The sequence below is a fragment of the Trichechus manatus genome, unplaced genomic scaffold (assembly GCF_000243295.1).
Source record: "Trichechus manatus latirostris isolate Lorelei unplaced genomic scaffold, TriManLat1.0 scaffold00019, whole genome shotgun sequence".
Taxonomy (NCBI): Eukaryota; Metazoa; Chordata; class Mammalia; order Sirenia; family Trichechidae; genus Trichechus; species Trichechus manatus.
Genome location: NW_004443955.1, coordinates 14,993,761 through 15,015,026, shown reverse-complemented (window position 1 = coordinate 15,015,026; position 21,266 = coordinate 14,993,761). Strand labels below are relative to the sequence as shown.

Here is a 21,266-nt window from a genome sequence, read left to right as displayed (position 1 = left end):
TGTCTCATTGCTCACAACGATCACTTTTTCCACTTAATTACATTTTAAAGAAAGCATAGTCATTTAGTGCACAGAGTCATTCACACAACAAAGGAACTGGACAGGCCTTGAAGGCCTCTGCTAGCTCTCCAGAGCATTTGTGCGCTTGGAATACTTTGTATAGGACCCCCTCTGAATTGAAACCGGATCATTGGACATAAAACAGATCAAAGCGACACTGCAGCAGATCAAAGCCAGCAGGTAGGTGGGTGGTGCCGGCCAGCACAGACAGGTACTGTTGCCACACGGATGTTCAATGCACGCTTCCTTCTGCACTTGTAGGCCGACAGCAGCTGCCCAGGCCCCCCGCCCCCTTGCTGCAGCTGCTGCCTGGGGACAGCAGCAGCAGCGGGCCCCCGACTCTGCTCCAGCGTGAGTTAGAGTGCTTGGTGACACGCCAGACACATTGGAACAACTTTTAGATATTATCTGGTTGGGAGGCCCAGACCTCCCCCTTGATGAACTTGCCAATCGTCCCCTCCTCTCTGGCCTCTGGGGCTCCTCTAAGGAGAACCCCAGAAGGCCCCACTCACATCCTGGTCCGTGCAATGGCACAGCCTCCCCCAGTGACATCCAGGGGCCCTGTTCACTTGTGGCTGATTCACGGCATTTCTGAGTGCGTTTGGAAACCACCGGCATAGAATCTGGTATTAGAAGCAAGGCTGGTTTGGTTATTTAATAGCTGGGGGGTCTTGGGCATGTCTGCATGGTTTGCTCATCTATATAAAACAGAGTAATAAAAATCCTTCCTTTGCAGGGGTGTTATGAACATTCAATAAGGGACATGAAATGCCTTTAGTGATGGTAGTACACTACAAAATACACACCCTACTGAGTTTGGACTCGTAGCTGGACCTGTGTGGCTAAATATGGACATCACCTTGCTGGGTTTGTGGTCTTAAGAAGTGGCATGGTGGGGAGGAGTGTCTAACGCTTCTAATGACCCAGCAGTTTTCTCTTAAGAAACTGCCATTTCTTCTGACTGAACAGGACAAGTGAAGCGTGCACTTTGGCACCTGGAAAGTGCAGCATCAACCCATCCAGCTGAGTGGGCTCACCGCCCTGGCTTCTTTCTCCATGCCCACCTGCCAGCAGCCCAGAAATCCCAGCCTCAGAAGCCAGCCTTCCTTTAGTCAGCGATCATCTGGTGAAGGTCCTGCGTGCCAGGCACTCAAGTGACGGTGAGCAAAACATGGGCAACACCAGGCTCGAGCATCCTCTTTGGGAAAAGCCTGTTGCTTTCAAGTTCAGATACTTGTGAGACTCCCCAGGTCTTAAGTAACCATGGCCTTTGCTTTACTTCTGGTGCCCACACTTTGCTAGTTAGCCCTTCATCCAAAGACCTGGTTTTGTTGCTGGAGTATAAATTCCCATGATCATATTTTAGTGAAATGACCGTCTTGTCCTGATGTTGTATCTGTGCATCTCTGGTCTGATTCTAGAACATTTCCTTCAAATGTAGTCACATTCCCCACCATAACTGTGCCTGGGTTGTCAGGCCCATTGGGCTGGCCGAGGTCTCCAATCATCAGCTAGAAAGTAACATTTTCAAATGCCTCCAGCGACCTGTCCTGCCACATTAGTCCTCACCTGCATCCTTGGAGGTAGACATGTTAGCTGGGAGGTACCAAAAAGGAAGTGGAAATGTGAAGAGTAAAGTCCTTTGCCCCTGAGTCACCCAGATCAAACCTGCCTTGGCCTGACCTTTTGTCAGTGGAAGACATAAGAAAAAAGTCTACAAATCAGTCAAAAATGAAGTACAGATTTCTGTATTTTATGTATTTAAATTTTCTTCTAGCTGATTTAATGGAGTGAGAAATAGAATAGCTTTCCGGTCTTCCCTAGCAATTTGCATGCTGAGGAGATTCAGCTGTCAGAAATCAGCAAAGCCTTCTCACAGAGCTTCCTGGTGACATGTGGAACACATGTGCCCCACAAAGCTCAGCTTCCCTTCACAGAAGTGCGGTGACTCCTCCATAAAGTGGGGGGTGGGGGGTAGGAGGAGGACGGGGGGAGATGAGGGAGACAACATTGGAGACAAAAAAATACATACAGAATTCTTTTATTTAACTTAAATCATGTAGTACTTTAACTACTAGAAAAAAGCAGAGTAAGAGAAACTAAAGTTGCCTTAGCTTCAGCCATTCAAAATAGACAGTTTCTTTTTTTTTTCCATAATGTAAAGAATTCAGAGTATATCGCAATAACAGGAATAAATTCTTACAACAGAATATACAAAAACATTTTGAATTTTTTTTCATCTACTGATTTTTTATATAAACACAGGAATTTTTTTAGGAATAATTTATACACAGAAAATCATTTTATGTAACAAATTGGCCATGTGATTACCATTTTTTAATTTTTTTTTGCTTTTTTTTTTAAAAACGTTATTTAAACAAGAAAACTCAGAAAATGCATTATTTGCGATGCATCCATTCCATCGTGCCTTCTGGTTTGATTTTTGCCCCAGAGGTAGAGAAACTCTGGCAGTCTTCTCACCTCAACCTCACTGGTTTAGAAAGCAGACAGGTGTTTTCGCCAGGCATCTATCCACCTGGGGATGTGTCTACGCAACGTCAAACATCTGAATGAAAAGTTAAAAATGAAAAACAAATTGTTTCTGGACCATTCTTCTACTTAGTGCAAAACATCCAGAAGTTTCCAATGATGGAAAGTTTGTGAAGTTGAGTAGACATGGCCAACAATCTATTGGGAGCTAGAGGAAATGGAGTCAAACTTGAACATTTGTGTGTGTGTGTAGTTTTTATTAAAAAGGACTTGTTTTGTACTGGAAAAATGTATCTTCGGTGTTCTGCCTTAAATAAAAATAAATAGGATCTCTTCCTTGTAACAAAGCATTAATCATGATATGAGGCATGTAAGCAAATGGCCTGTGTGCATCAGAATTATCTTTCTTGAGATAAGTCTGTATGCTGTGATCACTGTGAAAACCATCTGTGTGTGCCAACTCTGTGGCACTGCATAACAATTACAACAACCAAACCAAACAAATGGGATGCTGAATAGCACATGTGCCCTGCTGGGCTGCAACACCTCTGCTGTTTCCATGGCCAATGAGGTTCTTTCAGTCTGTTAGAGTAGCTGCACTCCAAAGGGAAATGACCAGTAAAAGATGATCCCCTTCCCAACCAGAAGGCTCTGGAAGACCAAGATACTGAAGATACAGAACTACTTCTTAAATGATCATTCCTTTGTTATAAACTAGGGCACAAAGCATGGGGGAAAGGGAGTGAACCACAGCTTGGGTCAGGGAAAAGTCGTTTTTTTTTTTTTTTTAATATGTTTTCCATTCCTTTTAGGAGACTCTCATTGCCCCTCTACTATGAGTTGGAACTGACTCAACAGCAATGGGTTTTTTTTTTTTTTTTGGCATATTGTAAAGCTAGCTAGTAAACAGGTGTCCTTAAAAAAAAAAAAAAAAGTGGATCACAAACACACATTTGCACACAGAGAAAAAATGTCTTTAAATTATTTTCGGCAATTATAAACTACAAACATTTTATAAAATTATTCTATGTTCTTACAAAAATGCAATGAAACATTTAATTAGTTCTTGTAAACCAGATCTTCGTCAACTGACTACCCGTAAGCTACTGGACTTAAGAGCCCTATTGAAAATGCTAATGAGTGACTAATTAAAACAATGCTTACCAAAGAGATGCAGACACACAAACGTGGACAGACAAATGAGTGATCATTATGTTCTTGGAAAAACAAAACAAAACCCTAAAGTTATGCCCCAGAACTGACAGCTGACAAGTGCGATGTTCATCTTCTTGAACAATTTGACTTAACTCCTCAATAACAGTTTCCAAAGTAGGATGTTGGGTTTATTTAACCAAATGCCCATCGATGAGTGTTGAGACTTGATGTGGTCTGCTACCTTCAGAAACCATCAAGTTCAAAACAATGCCCACACTTCTTCGAAGCCCTGTATGCTTCTCACAATTCTTCTCTTCATGTCATGCATAATCACTGTTACAGTGGTTTCCTACCACCTGATCTTTCCACCATCAAGGAGCGTTTGTCTGCTTTTTCTCCAAATGACTGACTAGTTATCTAGGCTGGAGGCCAATGTGAAACACTCTGGCCTGTCCAAGGTCTGTATCTTCAGCATCTCTGGCATCAGAGGTTCAATCTAAGCAACATCCTCTCTTGAAGTTCTCATTTGTACCACCAACTACTTCAGAGTGGAGTAAGGAAAGTTTGACTTTCATCACTGGTGCTTAAGGAGTGGATCTCTCGTCTATATCTCCCGATGCTACTTAGCCCAGAAAATGAAAAATCGCTGACAAATACAAAAGTAACATTAATAGAAGAACAAGCCCTAAACTTTAATGCAATGCTAGAATGGGCCAAGGCATGGCATGGCATGTTACTGTCAACTGGGGGGTGCCATTGTTTTGGAAAGGAGTTGCCTTCAATACCGTCTGGCCGCCCCGGGAGGACCCCACAGTGATAGCTGCAGACCTTGGACCAGGCACCCTGGCCGTCTCACTGGTCTGAGCTCAGTGTGGCCTTGCCACCACAGCAGCCCGCACGGCGTGCAACCACCTGCAGACAGAGGTGGGCTGCTGAGAAAGAGGCTTTGGTGGAACAAACTGGCCTAGAATTTGGCAGCATACTTGGCTCAAAAATCTGTCATCCCAACTGAAACACACTCCTTCGTACCAAGCATTCTGCCATTTGGTAGTTCCACAATAACCACTTTTCTATTTTGCTAAGCCACTTTTCCTACCATTGATATGTTTTTCAGAGTCATAAGAAATAAGCTGCAGGAGATGCCAGTGCTAGCCATGAACGTTGTCTTGTATCTTCCAAGAAGGAAGCTCATTCCAATGGCATGTGAAACGTCAGCATCCTGCCATCACATACAGGAGACTTGGGGTGGCCTAGGTCTCACCCAGCTGAAGTTCAACAACGTCTCCAGAATAGACCAGCTCCTGCCGCCTCAGAGCAGGGCCGTGGGTGATAATATTTTCATGCTCGCGTCAATTCAGTGATGGGCCTCAGTGGTTCGTGTCATTTCAAGCAGTGTGATCTGCTGGCAGAAGGAGGTTGCATGGAAAATGCCACAACTCAGATTTATAAAATTATTTGGAGCATACAAAAGAGAAAAATCGAGAAGAGGTGGGAAAATCAGCATAAAAGTAGGCTAGAACTGTGACTAGATGATGCCTTGGTGTAGTCAAGGTGGGTGATTTGGTCCAGTAAAATGACTGCACCATCACACAAGCAAAATTTTCTTTAAGTGTTTCTAGCATTTATTATGATGGGCACTACACTGTGTTTTCTTTCTACTTAAAGAAAAACCACCTACATAAAACAAAAACAAAATGACACCAACAACTCGGACAGTTTAAATAAAACCCTTATAACCAGCTGAATGATCTGTAGAAATCCAGTTGTGGAAACCGGTAAGTATGTGCAAAAGAGAGGAGAGGTCACTATTCTGAGGGGTCACCAAGAGTGTGGAAGAAGAAACCCTGATCACACAGTATTTCTCAATTACCTTAAGATTCCAGGGGACTTGGGAATGGAGGGTAGTGTTCTTGCAAGAGGGAAAATGCTCCTGAGCTTAAATGCAGGACTGGGATTTTAAGGAGCATCCAGGCTTTGGGAGAACCAGCCACTGTGTTTTCCAGATCCTATCCCCAGGGCCTGTAAGAGCAGCTGCTAGCATTGGGGAAGCACCCTCCACCCCTGTGAGCAGCAGGACAGAGCCGTGGTGGGAGGCTCCACACTGTGGAGGGAGGCTCCGTGTGACCACTGGCCCTGTCCATCCAGAAGGTTCCATAGGTCTTTTTTCTCCCTGGGGGGAGGAGGTGAGGGTGAAGTTGAGAGGACAGTCTGGAGAGGGAGAAGGGGCCTCTTCTCCTCAGTACATTTTCTATCGGATTGACTGTTAGGCCAGGAACCTCTGTCTTCAGAGGGGTGGGTGGCCGGTGCGCTCACTGCCAACACAGCTGCACCGTTGAGTTTAACAAATGCAGCAGCATGTCCCTGCAGCGCTGCAGGTCCTGGCCCAGGGTGCACAAGGAGCAGCTGCGAGGGGAAACCCCAAACACTGCCCATTGGCACATGGGATTCTAACAGAGACCTGCCGTTGGCACCCCCTTTCCTGTCCTCAGAACCTGGGACACAACCGCTCTCTCCATGAGGAACCTTGTTCATCATTCAATCTGCATGAAGTCGTTTGTTTCAAAGACAGCCCGGGACGGCCATGGGGTCTCCCTGCTTTGAGCCATGGTGGTCTCAGGGCCTTACTGCAGAACACAGAGAGCCCTGGGGTCCCGGGGCCACTGGGCTGGGAGAAGGAAAACCCCAACACCTCGCCACCTCTCACCAAGTTAAGAAAAGGAACAAAAGCAACCCAAATGAGCCATCTCAGAAAAAGGCAAGCTGTTTGCAAATGAGTGGTGAGATGAGTTGGAGCGTTGCTTTGACCCCGGAATACAGCCTGGCCTCTCCCCTCGTCACCTGGTATGTGTGGCCTGTGGCGTGGATGAGGTTACCAGTATCAACGGCATATTGTCAGGTGCTGAGAAATGTGAGATGTATTCTTTTTTATATATACGCATATAAAAAAATAAGAGTGAGGTAGATGTTTGAAAAATAAAAATACAAATACTGTCCCGTCTTACACACACACAAAAAAACGCTTTTCTCCTTATCTAGATTCATAATGGGGCCTCTCTACAGTGATTGAAACTGGTATCACAGAATAAATTAAAAGAAAACTCCTACATATAATACCTTCTTAATTAACTTTTTTCTTATTTTTTTAAAGGGGAAAAATGATGGGACAGAGGCTAGAGAAAATAGTGGGACTGAAATTACTGACAAGCAAAAAAACACCACAAGCTTTTTTTGTGTTCACTCTCCAGTCCCAGCTAGCACTCATCATATTTTAACTTTGTTCTTCCTCGTCATTTAAATATTTCCATCCCGGAAGCAACCCTTGTGCTGTCATCACTCTGGTGAGAAGTGCTAAAAACAAAACGCCACAAAATGGCCCCGACTCAAGAACTTGGAGTCCTGGCCGAGGGAGAGAACAATGGCCCAAGGCTCTGGTCCCCTGGGAATGAGCTCAGGGCTCCTGGGCCCCTCTGATGTCTCTCTGCCCCGACCTGGCGCTCCGCAGCAGACCGGGAGGGGTCCCGCCAACCCCCCTGAGGCTGCTGCCCTGGGGCCAGTGGAGCCTGGGCTTGGCTGCCCTACCAGTGCCAAGGACGGCCCGGCCCGTGGGAGTTTCTGACTCTAAAGACAGGTAGGTCGGTTTGGTGAGGGTGGGGACAAAGCCACAGGGGGCCTGCTGGACCACACTCAGCTACACCCTTGGACTCAGCAGCTGTTTCTCACGGGATGGAAGGATTAAATACCCACTTAAAAAAATAGTAACCTAAATGCCTAGTGTCTGCAGTTAAAACTGCTGTTGTACCCAAGAATTAAAAAAATATATATATGTGTGTCACAACCGAAACAAAGGCAAGGGAAAGCGAAGGTGAGACTTCTCAACAATGGTGGATAGAAACACTGAACAAGGATGTGCAAAAGACAACCTTTTTTTTTTTCCTGACCTGAGTTTGTATCATGTCTTGTACTGTAACAGACTCGAATGCTGTGTGAGAGCAGGCTAAGGAAAGAGGGGGGCTCAGCCAGCCAGGCCAGGTGCTCCCAGGAGGGACAGGCTCCAGTCTTCCCCCAACCCTTTTCCCTCACCAACCTCGTACCCACAGAGCCTACGGGTTAGAAAACAACTAATGGGGTGGGGGGGCGGCTGGGGAGAGGAGGATGTGTTTATAAAAAGGCATCAAACAGTTCATGGCAAATTATGTTATAGAAGTATCAATTACTGGGAAAAGAGGAAGAAAGTCACACGCTCTAGTACAAAGCATAAGAAGTTTCTTGGAGTGAGCAGAAAGGGAAGGAGGGTAGACCTGAAGGTTTTCATAGATTAAATCCACAAAGATAAAGAACAAAAAAAATAGCAGCTTTTTTTTTTTTCTGTACAGACGTATAGATGAATATCTGAACTGTAAAAAAGTTATAAAAGTGACATTAAAGACGATGTGTATGCAAATGTTTCATGGTCTAACATAGAACTGTAAGACCCATGAAGAAGTCCTAGTAACAGAGAAAATGTCAACAAAGCTTAGAATGCTTGAATCCATTTACTGCTTTTCTTCGTATTGTTGTGGTGCTGTTTGAATTTCTCTCCTTGCAAACCTGCATAAACGGCTGGGCTGAGTCCCCAGAAACCCCTTCCCACCTGTGTCCCTGGGGCCGGGAGGGGGCAGGGTGGGGCGGGGACACTGCCATGAGGACGACCTTTGCTCAAAGCTTGTGTCTCAGGCTCTTGACAGGGCCTGTTTTCTCCAGAATTCTTGGGGGCTAGAGGGCAGGGGTGGGGGAAGTGGGGCAGGGAAGCCAGTTCAGCTTCTCCCCATCTCCACTGAGAGAAAGTCCCATTTTTGTCCAGTTCCCCCAAATACTAAGCTAGCCAAAAGCAGGTAAATCACCGTGAACATGAGACTTAAAACAATGCCAGTGAATGATCAGATGGAGGGCATCACCAACATTTCTCTTAAATGGAGTTAACTAAATACCATGCTCTCTCCATGCCTCTGGAAATAAGAAATTAAATGCAGGGGTTGTGAGGGGGAAAGTTCCAGATTTTGGCAAAATTTGGCAGCATTAAAATGGTAACAAACTTGGATGATTTATGGCCCTTTTTAAATTTTGTATGTCCCTCAAAAGGTTAAAGATACAGTTAAAAAATTTAGTCCCAACTGGTTTTGATTAAGACCTACAGTGTGGGGCAGGTGCTGATAGGGACACTGTGGAACCACCTGGACAGCCATTTTCTCATTCTGGTAAAAAGGGTGTCATGGCTGGACTTGTGGCAAACGTTTCCACTATGAAGCAGAGAAAGAGAAATACGTCAGAGAGACATAAGGAAAAGAGACAGGGAAAGAGCGAGGAGGATGGGTTCTCAAGTGCTCTGTTGCTATTACGTGTTGTCATTAAGGTTTTTAAAGGCCCATGTCAGTTGGAGGGTTTGGTTAGGAAAATAAAAAGCTGCTTGCATATTGAAAAAAGGAACATCCCAAATGTGTTTACTGAAGAGAAGCCGTCTCCCGTGGGCAGCAATGGCAGCTCTGAAGATCCACTGAGGTACAGGAGGCTTTTGAATATATTGTTAAAATGTTCTCTCTTCCTCCCCCCACCCCGCCACTGAGTGCGCACACATATTACGGTTTGCACGGGTTTCGGGATCCAAGGATCAGCAGGTTGAAGACTGGGGCAGAGGCAAGGCCCTCTCGTTCTTGCGTCCCCCATTCATGTGCGCGTAAGGCTGTCTCTCATCAAAGCTGGCTCGGAGAACCAACACACCAGGGCCCGGGCCATTCTCAGCCTTGTGTCCTGAGTGTCTGTCGGGCAGCGGCAGGGAGGACGAGGAGGCAGAGGGGTCCAGGGGGACACTCTCCATATTCTCCGGCTCCAGGTCCAGCTCCTCCGGTTCGGGGGGCTTGTTCTCCTCGCTGTAGTAGAAGGAGACCTCCCGAAAGCCGGGCTCCATCTCGTCCTTGATGCTGCTGATGATCTCCAGGAAGGAAGGCCTCATTTTGGGGTTGTACTGCCAGCACATGCGCATCAGCTCAAACCTAAATGAAGACAGACAGAGATGGGCCCAGACTGGAAGGGAGTCTGTGGCAAAGTGGCCCAGCCCACTTGCTGTGGTTTCCCCATCAGACTTGTATACAGTGAGATCAATAAAAATCAACTGCCACCTCTCGTGAAGTCTCTGGCTTTCTATCTTGATGGCCTATGGAGTCTTCAGCTTCTCCTGTCTTACATCCCCACTCCACTTACCTTGTCCGCAACCTATGACCCACAGTGGCAGAAAACCCAAACTCTTTCAAGGAGGGCAAATCTAGGTCCACACAGAGCCTGTCATTACATGTATTATTTAAGGTGACAGTGCTAAGAAGTAAAAATAAAAATAACTAGCTTTCTATTTGAAGCATCTCTTGCAGCCACTGGTTCAAACATGATTTCCAGAATTTGAACGCAGGCAACTTCAGGTTTCTCACCAAGAAGGTAGATGAGGCAATCACAGCTTTCCTGACAGTGGTCTCTCTTTTGATCCCACCTCTACTATTTCCAAGCTTCCTCATGGTGGCAGGGATACCACTGGCAGAGAACCCAAGGATGCAGGCATTACAAGGTAGCATAGTTGCAAAACAGAAGGAGCTCGTCTTCTGAGTTTGCAGTCTCAACCTAGCTGCGGCTGCTTGCTGCAGGGCCCCCCCAGGCAGAACTTGGGCCTATGGCCCAGGCCACGTGAGCAACATTAGTGTCTCAGTGCAGATCTGAGGCCAGAGAGGGAGAACCTGTGGAAGTCTCCTCCACCAGCAAGGGACAGGCAAAGAACAGGGCGTAAAGCTGCGCTGTGCCCTGGTCTTGCCAGCTGGGTCACAGTGGCACTTTGGCTGCACACCTTTGTGAAGGCTTCACTGAGTCATGTGGGCCAGAGGGGAGTCTTTCCAGCAACGGGACTGACCCCTCACGAGAGCAGGAGACCACACAGGGAAGAAGGGGGTGCTGTACTGGTGCAGCCAGCTGCTGGGACCCAGGAAACACCAAGGCTTTAATGAGTTCAGAATGGCTGCGGGAGGAGGGGATGCTTCTTATTAACCCAGCATGCACAGACACAGCTAAAAAGGCCTTTGAAGCAAACAAGATGCATGAGCACACACCCAGGCCGGCCCCAGAGTGCAGAGGAAGCCGTGGTTCTGGGCCAGCGGTCCTCTCTCGTGTGAGCTTGTAAACAGCCTTCCCTTCCACCTCTGCTCTCTCCAGAAAATTTTACTCTGTTTTGTTTTAAAAATTCTGGCTAAAGAGATGCTTTTCAATAAAATGAACAAATGGAACTCCACATATCCAGGAAGCTCAAAGCACCCCAAACTGGCATCCAGCCTTCTGTCAGAATGACCACTGGGCCAAGAGACCACCTGCTTACATATGTGCCTGGGAAAATTCCAATGGGAGAAACAGGATGTAGCAGAAGGCCATTGAGCGTGCAAGCTGGCCTGGAGAGAGAAAGGATTGCAGACCTGGCCAGACTTCCTTAGAAGACGCAGGAAAGAAGGTATCAAGTAAAATCTGGTGGAGGAGCACATGACCTTGAGGAAGGGTGGGAATGAGCAGCAGGGAGATCCATCCAGATTCAATGTTCCAGAGCAGGGGTCTGCAAACTACAGCTGGGGCCAAACCTCGCCTATTACCTGTTTCTGTATATCAGGTTTTATTGGAACAGCCATGCCCATTAGTTTAGGGGCTGCTTTCAAGCTACAGGAGCCTTGGTGGCACATTGGTTAATAGCTCAGCTGCTAACCAAAAGGTTGGCAGTTCGAATCCACTAGCCGCTCCCTGGAAACCCTATTGGGCAGTTCTACTCTGTCCTATAGGGTCGCCATGAGTCAGAATCAACTCAATGGCAACGGGTTTGGTTTTCTGGGTTTTTTTTTTCAAGCTACAACTGTGAGCTGAGTAGTTGCGGCAGAAACTGTGTGGGCCGCAAGCCGAAAATATTTACTGTCTGGCCCTTTACAGAAAAAGTTTGCTGACTCCTGCTCTAGAGGAAAAAGAAGCCAAAACATGAAGGCTGACTAGTTTCTTCCCCCTCCCAACTAAACCCCCTGTACCAAGGCCACCACCCATGACAACGGGAGGAGCTAGTATCTGTTTAACGTGAGGAGCGACAGGCACTAAGTCTGCTGGGCAGTCAGAGTTTTTTCTGTGTGTGAGCCACTTGAATCCTCCCAAGGCTGTGAAGGAGGTACTATTATTACCTCCATTTTACAGACGAGGAAACAGAGGTACCAAAAGATCCAATACTTTGCCCAAGGTTACAAAACTAGTGAGGGGTGGAGTTGAGGTGGAGTTCTCTGTCAAACAGCATGGCTACACTTTGATCGCCAGCTTCCTCAAAAAAATAAATCTTCTCTCAAGCAAAACAAGAGTAACCGTGGTCCTACCAGGAGACCCTCCCTCCTCTACTAGCTGCTCATGACAGTCCCAGGTGTTGCAGGCGTTGGCACTGACAGACTGGCAGCTAGTTTGCTAACTCCCTGTGGTCAGGTGGCAAATAAGCCTGCCTGCCCGTACCCCATCCCTCATCACTTCGTAAGAAAAAGGACAATTTTTTTTTTTTTTTTTTTAACGGGCCATAAATAACATGAAATCCCTCTCTACTGCTCCGCTGCAATTTCCTCCGGCTGACTGGCTCATCCCTGAATAGAAGCACAGCTGGGCCAAGGACACGTGCTGTGCCCTGGCTCTGGGCCCCTGTGGCCCAGAGGGGCTGAGGAGGTGCCACGGACAGGAGAGTGATGCGGTGACATCAGCACAAACAAGCCACGTGACGCCTCTTTTAAACCATTCCAGATTCACAGCCCTTTCAGTGCTGCCCATAAAAGGAAGCTTTTTTTTACTCTGTGGGATTCCAGACCTTGTTTACACTGTCTCAACATGAAAACTTCCCAGTAGACTCGAAGGATTTATGAGCTGATAAAACTCTTCTTTAAAAAAGCACATTTTTTTTTTTTTATAACTCGTCAGCTCTGGCGAGTCCTGAGCCCCTCTGTGCTATCGAGGAGAGTTTCTGACGACTCTCCAGATGCAGAGGACGTGGGCACCCAGCCCTTCAGCTAGGGCAGAAGCAAGAAGCGACTGGATTCCTGTCCCAACTCTGCAGCATTTTAATGTGAGACATTCGTCACTTCAGGAGGCTGAGTGATGGTCGGGGTGTAGGAAAGAGGGACGACTGCACTAGCGCCTCCATCCTAAACCCGCAGAGGACCTCCTATTCACACACTGCTCTCGGGCCCTGACGCAGGGTGTGAACTGGACAGGTTGTGATCTGTCTGTGATGGAGAGCAGCAAGCCGAGATGCACGCCGGCAGCGCAGGATCGAAGATTCCTGCCACCCAATGTCCAACGTTAGCATAGCCTCAGCCCAGGCGATAACACTCACAACAGAGAGACCTGATTCTAGAAAGGCCCTGGGGGGCTGGGTGTGCTCCTCCCCCACACCCCGGGTCACTCTGTGTCCCGCATAGCTCAAATGCAGGGCCTGTTCACCATGGAAAAGCTCGTCCCAAGGCCAACTGGGCAGGAAGTGGCCATTACTGCCTGATTGGACCCCACTCAAGCACTCGATTCCCGCAAAACCAGCCCAGGATTCCCAGCAATGTGAGGACTTTAATCAGCGACAGGAAAAAAAAAAACATGTTTTGAAAACTGCATAAACAATCAGATTCTACTGAGTTTATTTCAAACTCATCTATGAGTTGACGACTCTTTGGACTAAAAAATGCAAATTCTTTCCTGAATTCTGCATACCAAAGCCTTGGCTGGCAGGAGTCTTGACAAGTGGAGTTGTGGGAAGTTTTATCAGCAGAACAAACATCACTCGAGCTGTTAAGGCTTGTTTACACCTCTGCACTAGCCCTTATCCTGTCCGTAGCATTAAAGCCAGCCTTTCACTTTGCCAGACTCTGTGAAAGCTAGGGCCATCCGAACTCATCTTCAAGACATTGGCTGTCAGCACATACCCAGACAGGCTCAATACCATTTGTGGCAAAGTACTGCGCTGAGTGTGAGACGGGGTCAAGGATGGGCCTGGTTCTCAGTTAACTATGTGGACCCACCGGCACACCACAGCACGAATCTGATTCTGTGATACTTGCTGACTTAAGTCGAGCCATGGCATCGAGACTCACACACTGATACTGTGTGCCTTGGACTATGGAGCCTTCAAGCTCAGCCTGAGCATTCTGTGATATGGAGGGGGTGGGGATTTGGCTGCTCCAGAGGCAGCCTGTTTCACTTGTAGGCATCACTCAACAGCTGAAGGTCCTTCTGGTGCTGTGCCGGAGACCCTCAGCTGCCTCTGTGCCCCCCACGTTTCCCTAGAGTCCTTGTTCAGGCCTCTGGAACCTCATCGCTGAAGCAGTTTCTCTCCCACATGTACTCCCTACAGGTGTTTCAGGGCGCCTCCCCAGGGTGTCAGTGAGTTTCCTTCAGGGCTTGGAACCCATCTGTTCTGGTTGGAACCGCTGCTAAGAATCTGCATTTCTAACAAGTTCTCAGGCGATGCTAATGCTGCTGGTTAGGGACCAATTCTGAGAACCACTAGTAGAGCAGAGATTCTTGAAATTTATTATACTTAAGAATCACCCAGGGATCTGGTTAAAATGCAGATTCTGATTCAGTATATCTGGCCGTGGAAATGCAAATTCTCAGGAGGGGTTAGAACTTCAACAAACCGATTTGAAGCCCTGGTTTCCTCTACTCAGTGGTTAAGAGCTCAGCTGTTAAACAAAAGGTCGGCAGTTTGAATCCACCAGCTGCTCCGTGGAAACCCTATGGGGCAGTTCTACTCTGTCCTATACGTCACTATGAGTAGGCATCCAGTCGACGGCAACGGGAGTTGGCAGGGGGGACCAACATGGCCCATTCTTTCATTTCTGGCAACAAAAGAACCCTTCTCCCGGAGTACTTCCTCCTTACCCAAGCTCATCAATACACTCGGGACAACACAGACACTCCCTAGAAACCAACTGGCCTCCTTTGACTTTGTTCTTTTCTTAACACAAATCCAAACCCACTGCCGACAAGCTGATTCTGACTCATAGCAACCCTACAGGACAGAGCAGAACTGACCCATAGGGTTTACAAGGCTATAAATCTTTATGGAAGCAGACTGTCACATCTTTCTCCCACGGAGTGGCTGGTGGGTTCGAACCACTGACCTTTTGGTTAGCAGCTAAGCGCTTAACCACTGCGCCAGCGCTCGGGGCGTTCTTTTCTCAGAAGGGAGAAAAATTTGCCAAGGGAGTTCTGGATGGCAAAGCAGAAAACGCCTCCTGAATTAAACATATAATATCCAAGAGTAAGCTCTCCATGTAAATTTCCTTGTCACTCTGCTGGGAACAGGAAGTACCCTGCCTTTCCCAGGGCAGGTGGGCTGCTTCCCAGGCATATTCAGTTAATACCAAAACACCAGTTCTCTGGGGGCGGATCAACTTCAGGAGCCTCACAAGTTTCTGAGACAATGTTTACAGAGTCAAATGAGAAAGCACACAGACAATACCGCTCTCCGCCCTACCCCCACCCACATGAACAAAACTCACACCTGCTCTCTTGGACTGTTTCTCAGCTTGCCAAAACACCACTGATTCTAGAACCTCTTTTCTGGTCCCACACATCTTTATGCAAATTCAGTGGGTAGGAGACCTCACGTTGCCTTACTTGTATTTTGGCTCTGAAAGATTTTTCTTCTAATGGGCTGGTAAGAATAAAGTGGCTGAAGTTTTCAAAGTGAGGAGCAGATAGTCATCTGTGAGGGAAAGGGGGTGAGGAGGAGTGACAGCCAGCTTCCAAGATGCCCCAGTGGTCTCACTTCCTGGTATTTGTACCCCTGGGTAATCCCCTCCCACATGGAAAAGGACTGACCCCGTAACCCATAGGAGAGAGAGGAGATGATGGAGTGGGACTTTCAGGCTAGGTCATAAATGACACTGTGGCTTCCACTCTGCCCTTGGGTCACTGACTCCAGGACAAGGGTAGGCAAACGGGGACCTAGAGGGGCCACATCCAGACTTCTGCTTGCTTGTCGAAGGTCTGTGACCTAAGAATGGTTTTTACATCTGTAATTTGTAAATGGTTGAATAAAAATCACAATATTTCGTGACACATGAAAATGAACCGAAATTCTAATTTTGGTATCCCAAAATAAAGTGTTATTAGAGTACAGCCATGACTACGTAATGTCTATGGCTGCTTTTATGCTACAATAGTAGAGCTCAGAGACCGTATGATCTACAGAACTGAAACTATTTACTATCTGGTCCTTTAGAGAAAGTCTGTGGAGCCCTGCTCTAGGAAAGCCAGCTGCCGTGTCATACGGACACTCAATCAGCACTACAGAGAGGTCCAAGTAGGAACTAAGGCCTCAATGGCACGCAGCACCACCCTGGAAGCAGATCCACCAGCCCCAGTCAAGCCTTCAGATGACTACAGCCCCAAAAGATAACTATACTGAAACCTCATGAGAGACTCTAGGGCAGAACCTCCTGGATTCCTGACCTTCAGAAACTCTGTGAGATAATAAATGTTGACGGTTGTTTTAAGCTGTCAAGTTTTGGAGTAATTTATTATGCTGCAGTAAGTAGCCAATATAGGCGAGGAGAGAATTTCTTTGCTGGGCAAGAAAATGCACTAAGTGGCCTGTAAGTCTCTTCTAACTTTCGGTCCAGGAGTTCTGGAGAGGCTGAACTGGGAAGTCCCTCAGATGAGGCACCCAGGAAACCCAAAGCTCCTCTGCCCATATACACTACCCCTGGAAAGCAGAGCCCTCTGGCCCTGGTGGCCTGTCCAGATTTCTCCCCCAGGCACATGCTTCTTTCCCAGTCCAGGCCCTGCTGAGATAAGGGGCATCCCCCACGTACACCAACCAATGTGAAGATGATGCTTTCCCTACGTGACATCTGCTGGCATCTTCTCCCAGCCCACTTTCTTCATTCCATGCAAACTGGCCATGGGGTAGAACAGGCTTCAGCTGAACAAATGTTCAGAAGCAGCAGCTAATAAACACAATGCCTAGACAATATACTCCTGAGGCACAGAGGTGCTCCACTGAGTCTCCCCCACCCCTGTATACCCTTCAGCATCACAGCCAGAGGCAGGAGAACAAGGCCCAGCACCTCTACATGGAGCTTAGGGATTCAGTCTTTGTAGCAACACTCAAAGTGCTTTTAAATAAAAAACAAAAACAAACACAAAACCTTGGCCTGCTGATAGAACTATGGTTCCTGCTCTGGAGACTGTGGCACTAGAATTCTAAGACGGCCATGAGGACTCCTGCCCTTGCTGTACACGTCCTGTGGGATCCCTACTCGGGTGTGGGTTGGACTTCTGAGTATGATGAGATTTCACTCTTTTAATTAGGCTATTGATCAGATGGCAGTTGGGTTCATCAAAAGGGAAATGTTCCTGGCTGGGTCTGACTTAATCAGTTGAAAAACCTTAAAAGTAGCAGAGAGATTCTCCTGCTGACCTTGAAGTAAGCTGGTATGTTATAAGAGGGTCTATGGAGGGGGAACTCTGTCAAGGCCCCGACAGCAGTTTCTAGGAGCTGAGAATGAACCAGCAAGAAAACGAGGACCTCAGTCTTAAACAAGGAACTGAATTCTGCCAAGAACCTGAACGAGCTTGGGAGAGGACCCTGAGCCTCAGATGTGACTGCAGCCCCAGCTGACTCCTTGGTTTCAGCCCCGTGAGACCCTGAGCAGAGACTGTGCACACCCGAGTCTGCATTCCTAACCCATGGAAACTCTGAGAGATCAAATAAGCAAAGCTTTCGTGGCTGCTGGAGCCAGTTGCTCCCATGCCTGCTTGACATGCATGTCTGATTCATATTTGCAAGTCATCCCATCACCATGGGCCCCAGCATGAGTCAGTGCTCACTCAAGGCCGGGGCAGGGGGATGGGCGGCTGGGTAGATCTGGGTATCTTCTACGTAGAGCTAAAAGTAACTCAACAATTCCTGTGTGTTCAAGACACTGTCCTGAAAGGTACTTCTGGGAAACTCATGAATTGGTCTTGAGGTCCTAGTGGTAGCCTACCTTCAGGTTTCACCTACTGGGATCCAGAAGAATCTCTGAACCCTGTCTAATGGACATGTCAAAAACAAGCCCACCGCTTCCAACCATACCTTCCCTGCACATGACGATCCCAATACAGGGCACTTTCACACCCCTCCTCTGATGCGGAAAGACTATGAGGCCTGTTCACCTTCCCGAGCTCCAATTTCCACCAAAACGCTATCCCCTGACAGCACAGCAACTTCTCCACCAAAAAGGGCCATTTCCTCAGAATGCTGACCTGCCGTGACCATGAGACCTCACGCACATTCTCATTCTCTTGCAAATCTCAGGAACTAAAAGTGGTAAGGTTTTCCTTCAAAAAGTGGTTTGAAGAGAGAACTTCCAGCATCGACAGCTGTGTGTGCCCAGGGACATGTCTGCAGGGAGGTCAGCTAGATCATGTTCCAGGCCCACACTGGCCACTGACTGGAGCGCTGGAGCTTTATGACGTTTGTAAACACTTAACAGAAGAGAGACCTTGAGGGCCACCACAGGGGTGGCAGTATGTTGGCACTGTCCACAGGAAGAGGTCTGAGGTTCACCCTGCACAGTCCATTAAGGATTCCTGACCATAAAGCCTTGTGCGCACCAACTGTGACAATTCCCTCTGGCCTACCAAAGGCCAGGGAAGCTCTTGAACTTGACCTAAGAGCAATGTCTGGCCTGAGAAACCACAGTGCAAACCTCAAATCAGAACTAAAAGATTGAGGAATAAAGAGTGGCTTATGGTGACTGTTTCCTTCCGTCAAGATAAACCTCCTTCTAAATCGCTCCCAACCATCACAGTCCCCATTGTGACTGGATTTGCTCCCAGAATCACCAATCTCATGTAATGCGGGAACACAGTTATTTGAGGATCCGAGGGGGAGCTGAGGGGCATGAGAGATACGTACAGCATGTCTGGACAGTTGTCCGGCTTGTCCAGAAGGCCGCCCTCCATGACAAAGCGAAGGACTTGCTCGTTGGATAAGCCCTGGTATGGCTGCTCGGCCAGTGTGGCGATCTCCCAGAGGACGACCCCAAAGGACCTAGAGAGAGAGAAAAGAGAATGAGCAGCTGGGGAAGGGTGAACAGACCACACCCCTCCCCTTCTAGCCTTCTTTGACCTGGGCATTGAAAACATGTCCTCACTGTTGTGACTGACCCCATCACAGACCACACACCGGGCCCTGGGCTAAATGCGTAATAGCTGCCCTCATCGGTTGCTACTAATGCTTCCTGTAAATACAGCCCTCATTGCACAACTGGGGAAGCTGAAGCTCAGCTACATAGTCAAGAAGTCCCTGAGCTTTGTTTTGGGCCCAGGGCACACTGAGTTCAGGGCCTAGCCCCAATTATTTAACCAGCAGGGCAGTCCTTCCCAAACTTCCTTTAACCCAAGAATAACACAATGCAGCTCGCCAGGACCCTGTCCAGATGTTGGTTTGGTACCTCAAATGAGGCCTGGGACCATCTCATCTTTTTAACACACTCCCCAGGTGATTCTGACGATCAGATGATCTCAGCACTGGCTGCATGTGAGACTCTCCTGGGGATCTTCTCAAACATACTGATGCCTGGCCCCCAACAGAAGTTCTGATTTCATGGGCCTGGGGTAGGGGCTGCGCCTTGGAATGTGGAGACGCTCTATAGGGATCCTGCGGGCTGAGGGGGAAGAGACCTCTGCACCACCCAAGCCTGGGCGCTGCTGGCCTGTGAGTGGCTCCATACCATAGGCCGGGGAGTCTCAGTGGGCTGCACGGGCTGGTAGGGGGTGTCACAGACACCAAAGACTGCCTACGCCCAGAGTGTGGCCTAAAGGAGAAAACTGGGCAGCTGAGGCATCAAATCACCCGGCATAGCAGTATGCAGCTCTGCCACCTGTGCAGTTTTTGCCTGTTGGTTTTGAAGATCGAACTACTGGAAATCAAATTTAAATTGATGACATGCATACACTGAAATTTCACACAGATAATGTTAAATAAAGCAATGCTAGACCCTGCAAAACCATGGGCCTTCCTAGAGCAAACCCTGGTCACTCACAAATGCTCCCTGGTCTATCTGCCTTTGGGTCTAGTTTATTCCATTGATTAGAGCAGGTTATTTATTAGCAAGCGGCCCCAGGGGCTTCCTAGCAGATCCATCATAGGCAAGGCCTGCTGGTGAAGCCTCACGCAAAAACTCAGGGCAGGGTGCTTCCCACCCAGAGATCTTGGGATCTTGGCCCCGAGGGCCTCTGACTCTCTGTCAGAACATTTTATTTGCTGCTTCAGCTACTTTCCATAAACAAAAGGGTTTTGTACAAGTTTGATACTAAAAGCAGATGTTAGACATAAATAGGATCTTAGCAATCAAAGAGGGCTGAGCCACCCAAGGTCCTTTTTAACTTCCAGCGACGAAGAAATAGTCTTTACATTGCACAGGAGATCTGGAAAAGCTGAGGACCCAGAGGCCACAGCCTTGATATGAAAGGCCTGGGCAGAGGGCAGCAGGGCTTCTCCAGGGATGTTAGCATTCCAAAACCTGCCCAGCTACACGAGTCACCTGATTCTGCCCATCTGAGATGGGGTACAAGAAATGGTGGGGTATGGTATAATAAATGATGGGGTACAGTACAAGAAATGATGGGGTACAGTACAAGAAACAGTGGGGTACACTATAAGAAACGATGGAGTACAGTACAAGAAATGATGGGGTACAGTACAAGAAACGACAAGCCTGGCCCCTTTACTGACTTCAGGCCGGGCCTGAGAAGTAATCTGAGGATGTGGTCCACCTTCTCCCTCTTGCTCCATGTCCTTCCCCTGGCTGTGTCACCTGCTTCCAAGCACCTACTTCTCGCTGGGTGGCTCCCATGCTAACCCTCTCAGCCCTGACTGCTGTATTCTCTGCTTCAGGTTATTTGGCTATCCACAACTCAACGTGTCTCAAACTGACCTCTCTCTTGCAACCCTGTTCTTTCTTCCTGCTCCCACTGCAGTCGATGCCTCATTCCACCTGGGCAGTCGACGTGGGGTTGTCCTTACCTCTTCCCTTTCTCTGGCTTCCTCGGAGACCCACCAAGACTGAGGTCTGGTCCCTTCCTCTCATTTTCCCGGCTCTTCCTTAATCTTGTTGACTCCACTGGGCCTCTTCTCCTGGCCTACAGCATTTCTCTTTTTTGGCTCCAACATCTTTTTCAATACGTCCTTACACTGTACCTAAGGTGAACTTCTTCAAACACACTGATCACTCTGCTGCTCACAAACCTTAAGTCTTTGCAGAGCCTACATAATTAGTCCAAAATACCTAACACAATACCCAAGGTCTTCCTTGCTCTCTCGTCAACCTAACCTCCTCAAGGAAATCTCACTGTCCTCCATGCCCAGCAAGCACTTCCCACCACTATGTCTCTCTCCAGCGTCCCCATCACCAGGAATTCCCTCCTTATCTCTATACTTGCCAAGCCATCTCATGCTTTAGGGCACCTCCTCCACGATGTCATCTCTTCTGGGAAGGCTTCTGTGA

The 21,266-nt window shown here is 47.9% G+C and overlaps 1 protein-coding gene across 1 annotated transcript in view; it reads right to left on the bottom strand.

Annotated features, from left to right (window-relative positions):
- Positions 1-7,328: 7,328 nt before the first annotated feature.
- Positions 7,329-21,266, bottom strand: part of LOC101355333 (insulin-like growth factor 1 receptor) — a 79,792-nt gene continuing 65,854 nt past the window's right edge. The window contains exons 18-19 of the mRNA XM_023727875.1: positions 18,674-18,808; positions 7,329-9,731 (exon numbers count right to left, since the gene is read on the bottom strand). Of these exons, the coding sequence (XP_023583643.1) occupies positions 9,350-9,731; positions 18,674-18,808 (517 nt within the window). The 3' untranslated portion in view covers positions 7,329-9,349. The remainder of the gene's footprint in view (positions 9,732-18,673; positions 18,809-21,266) is intronic.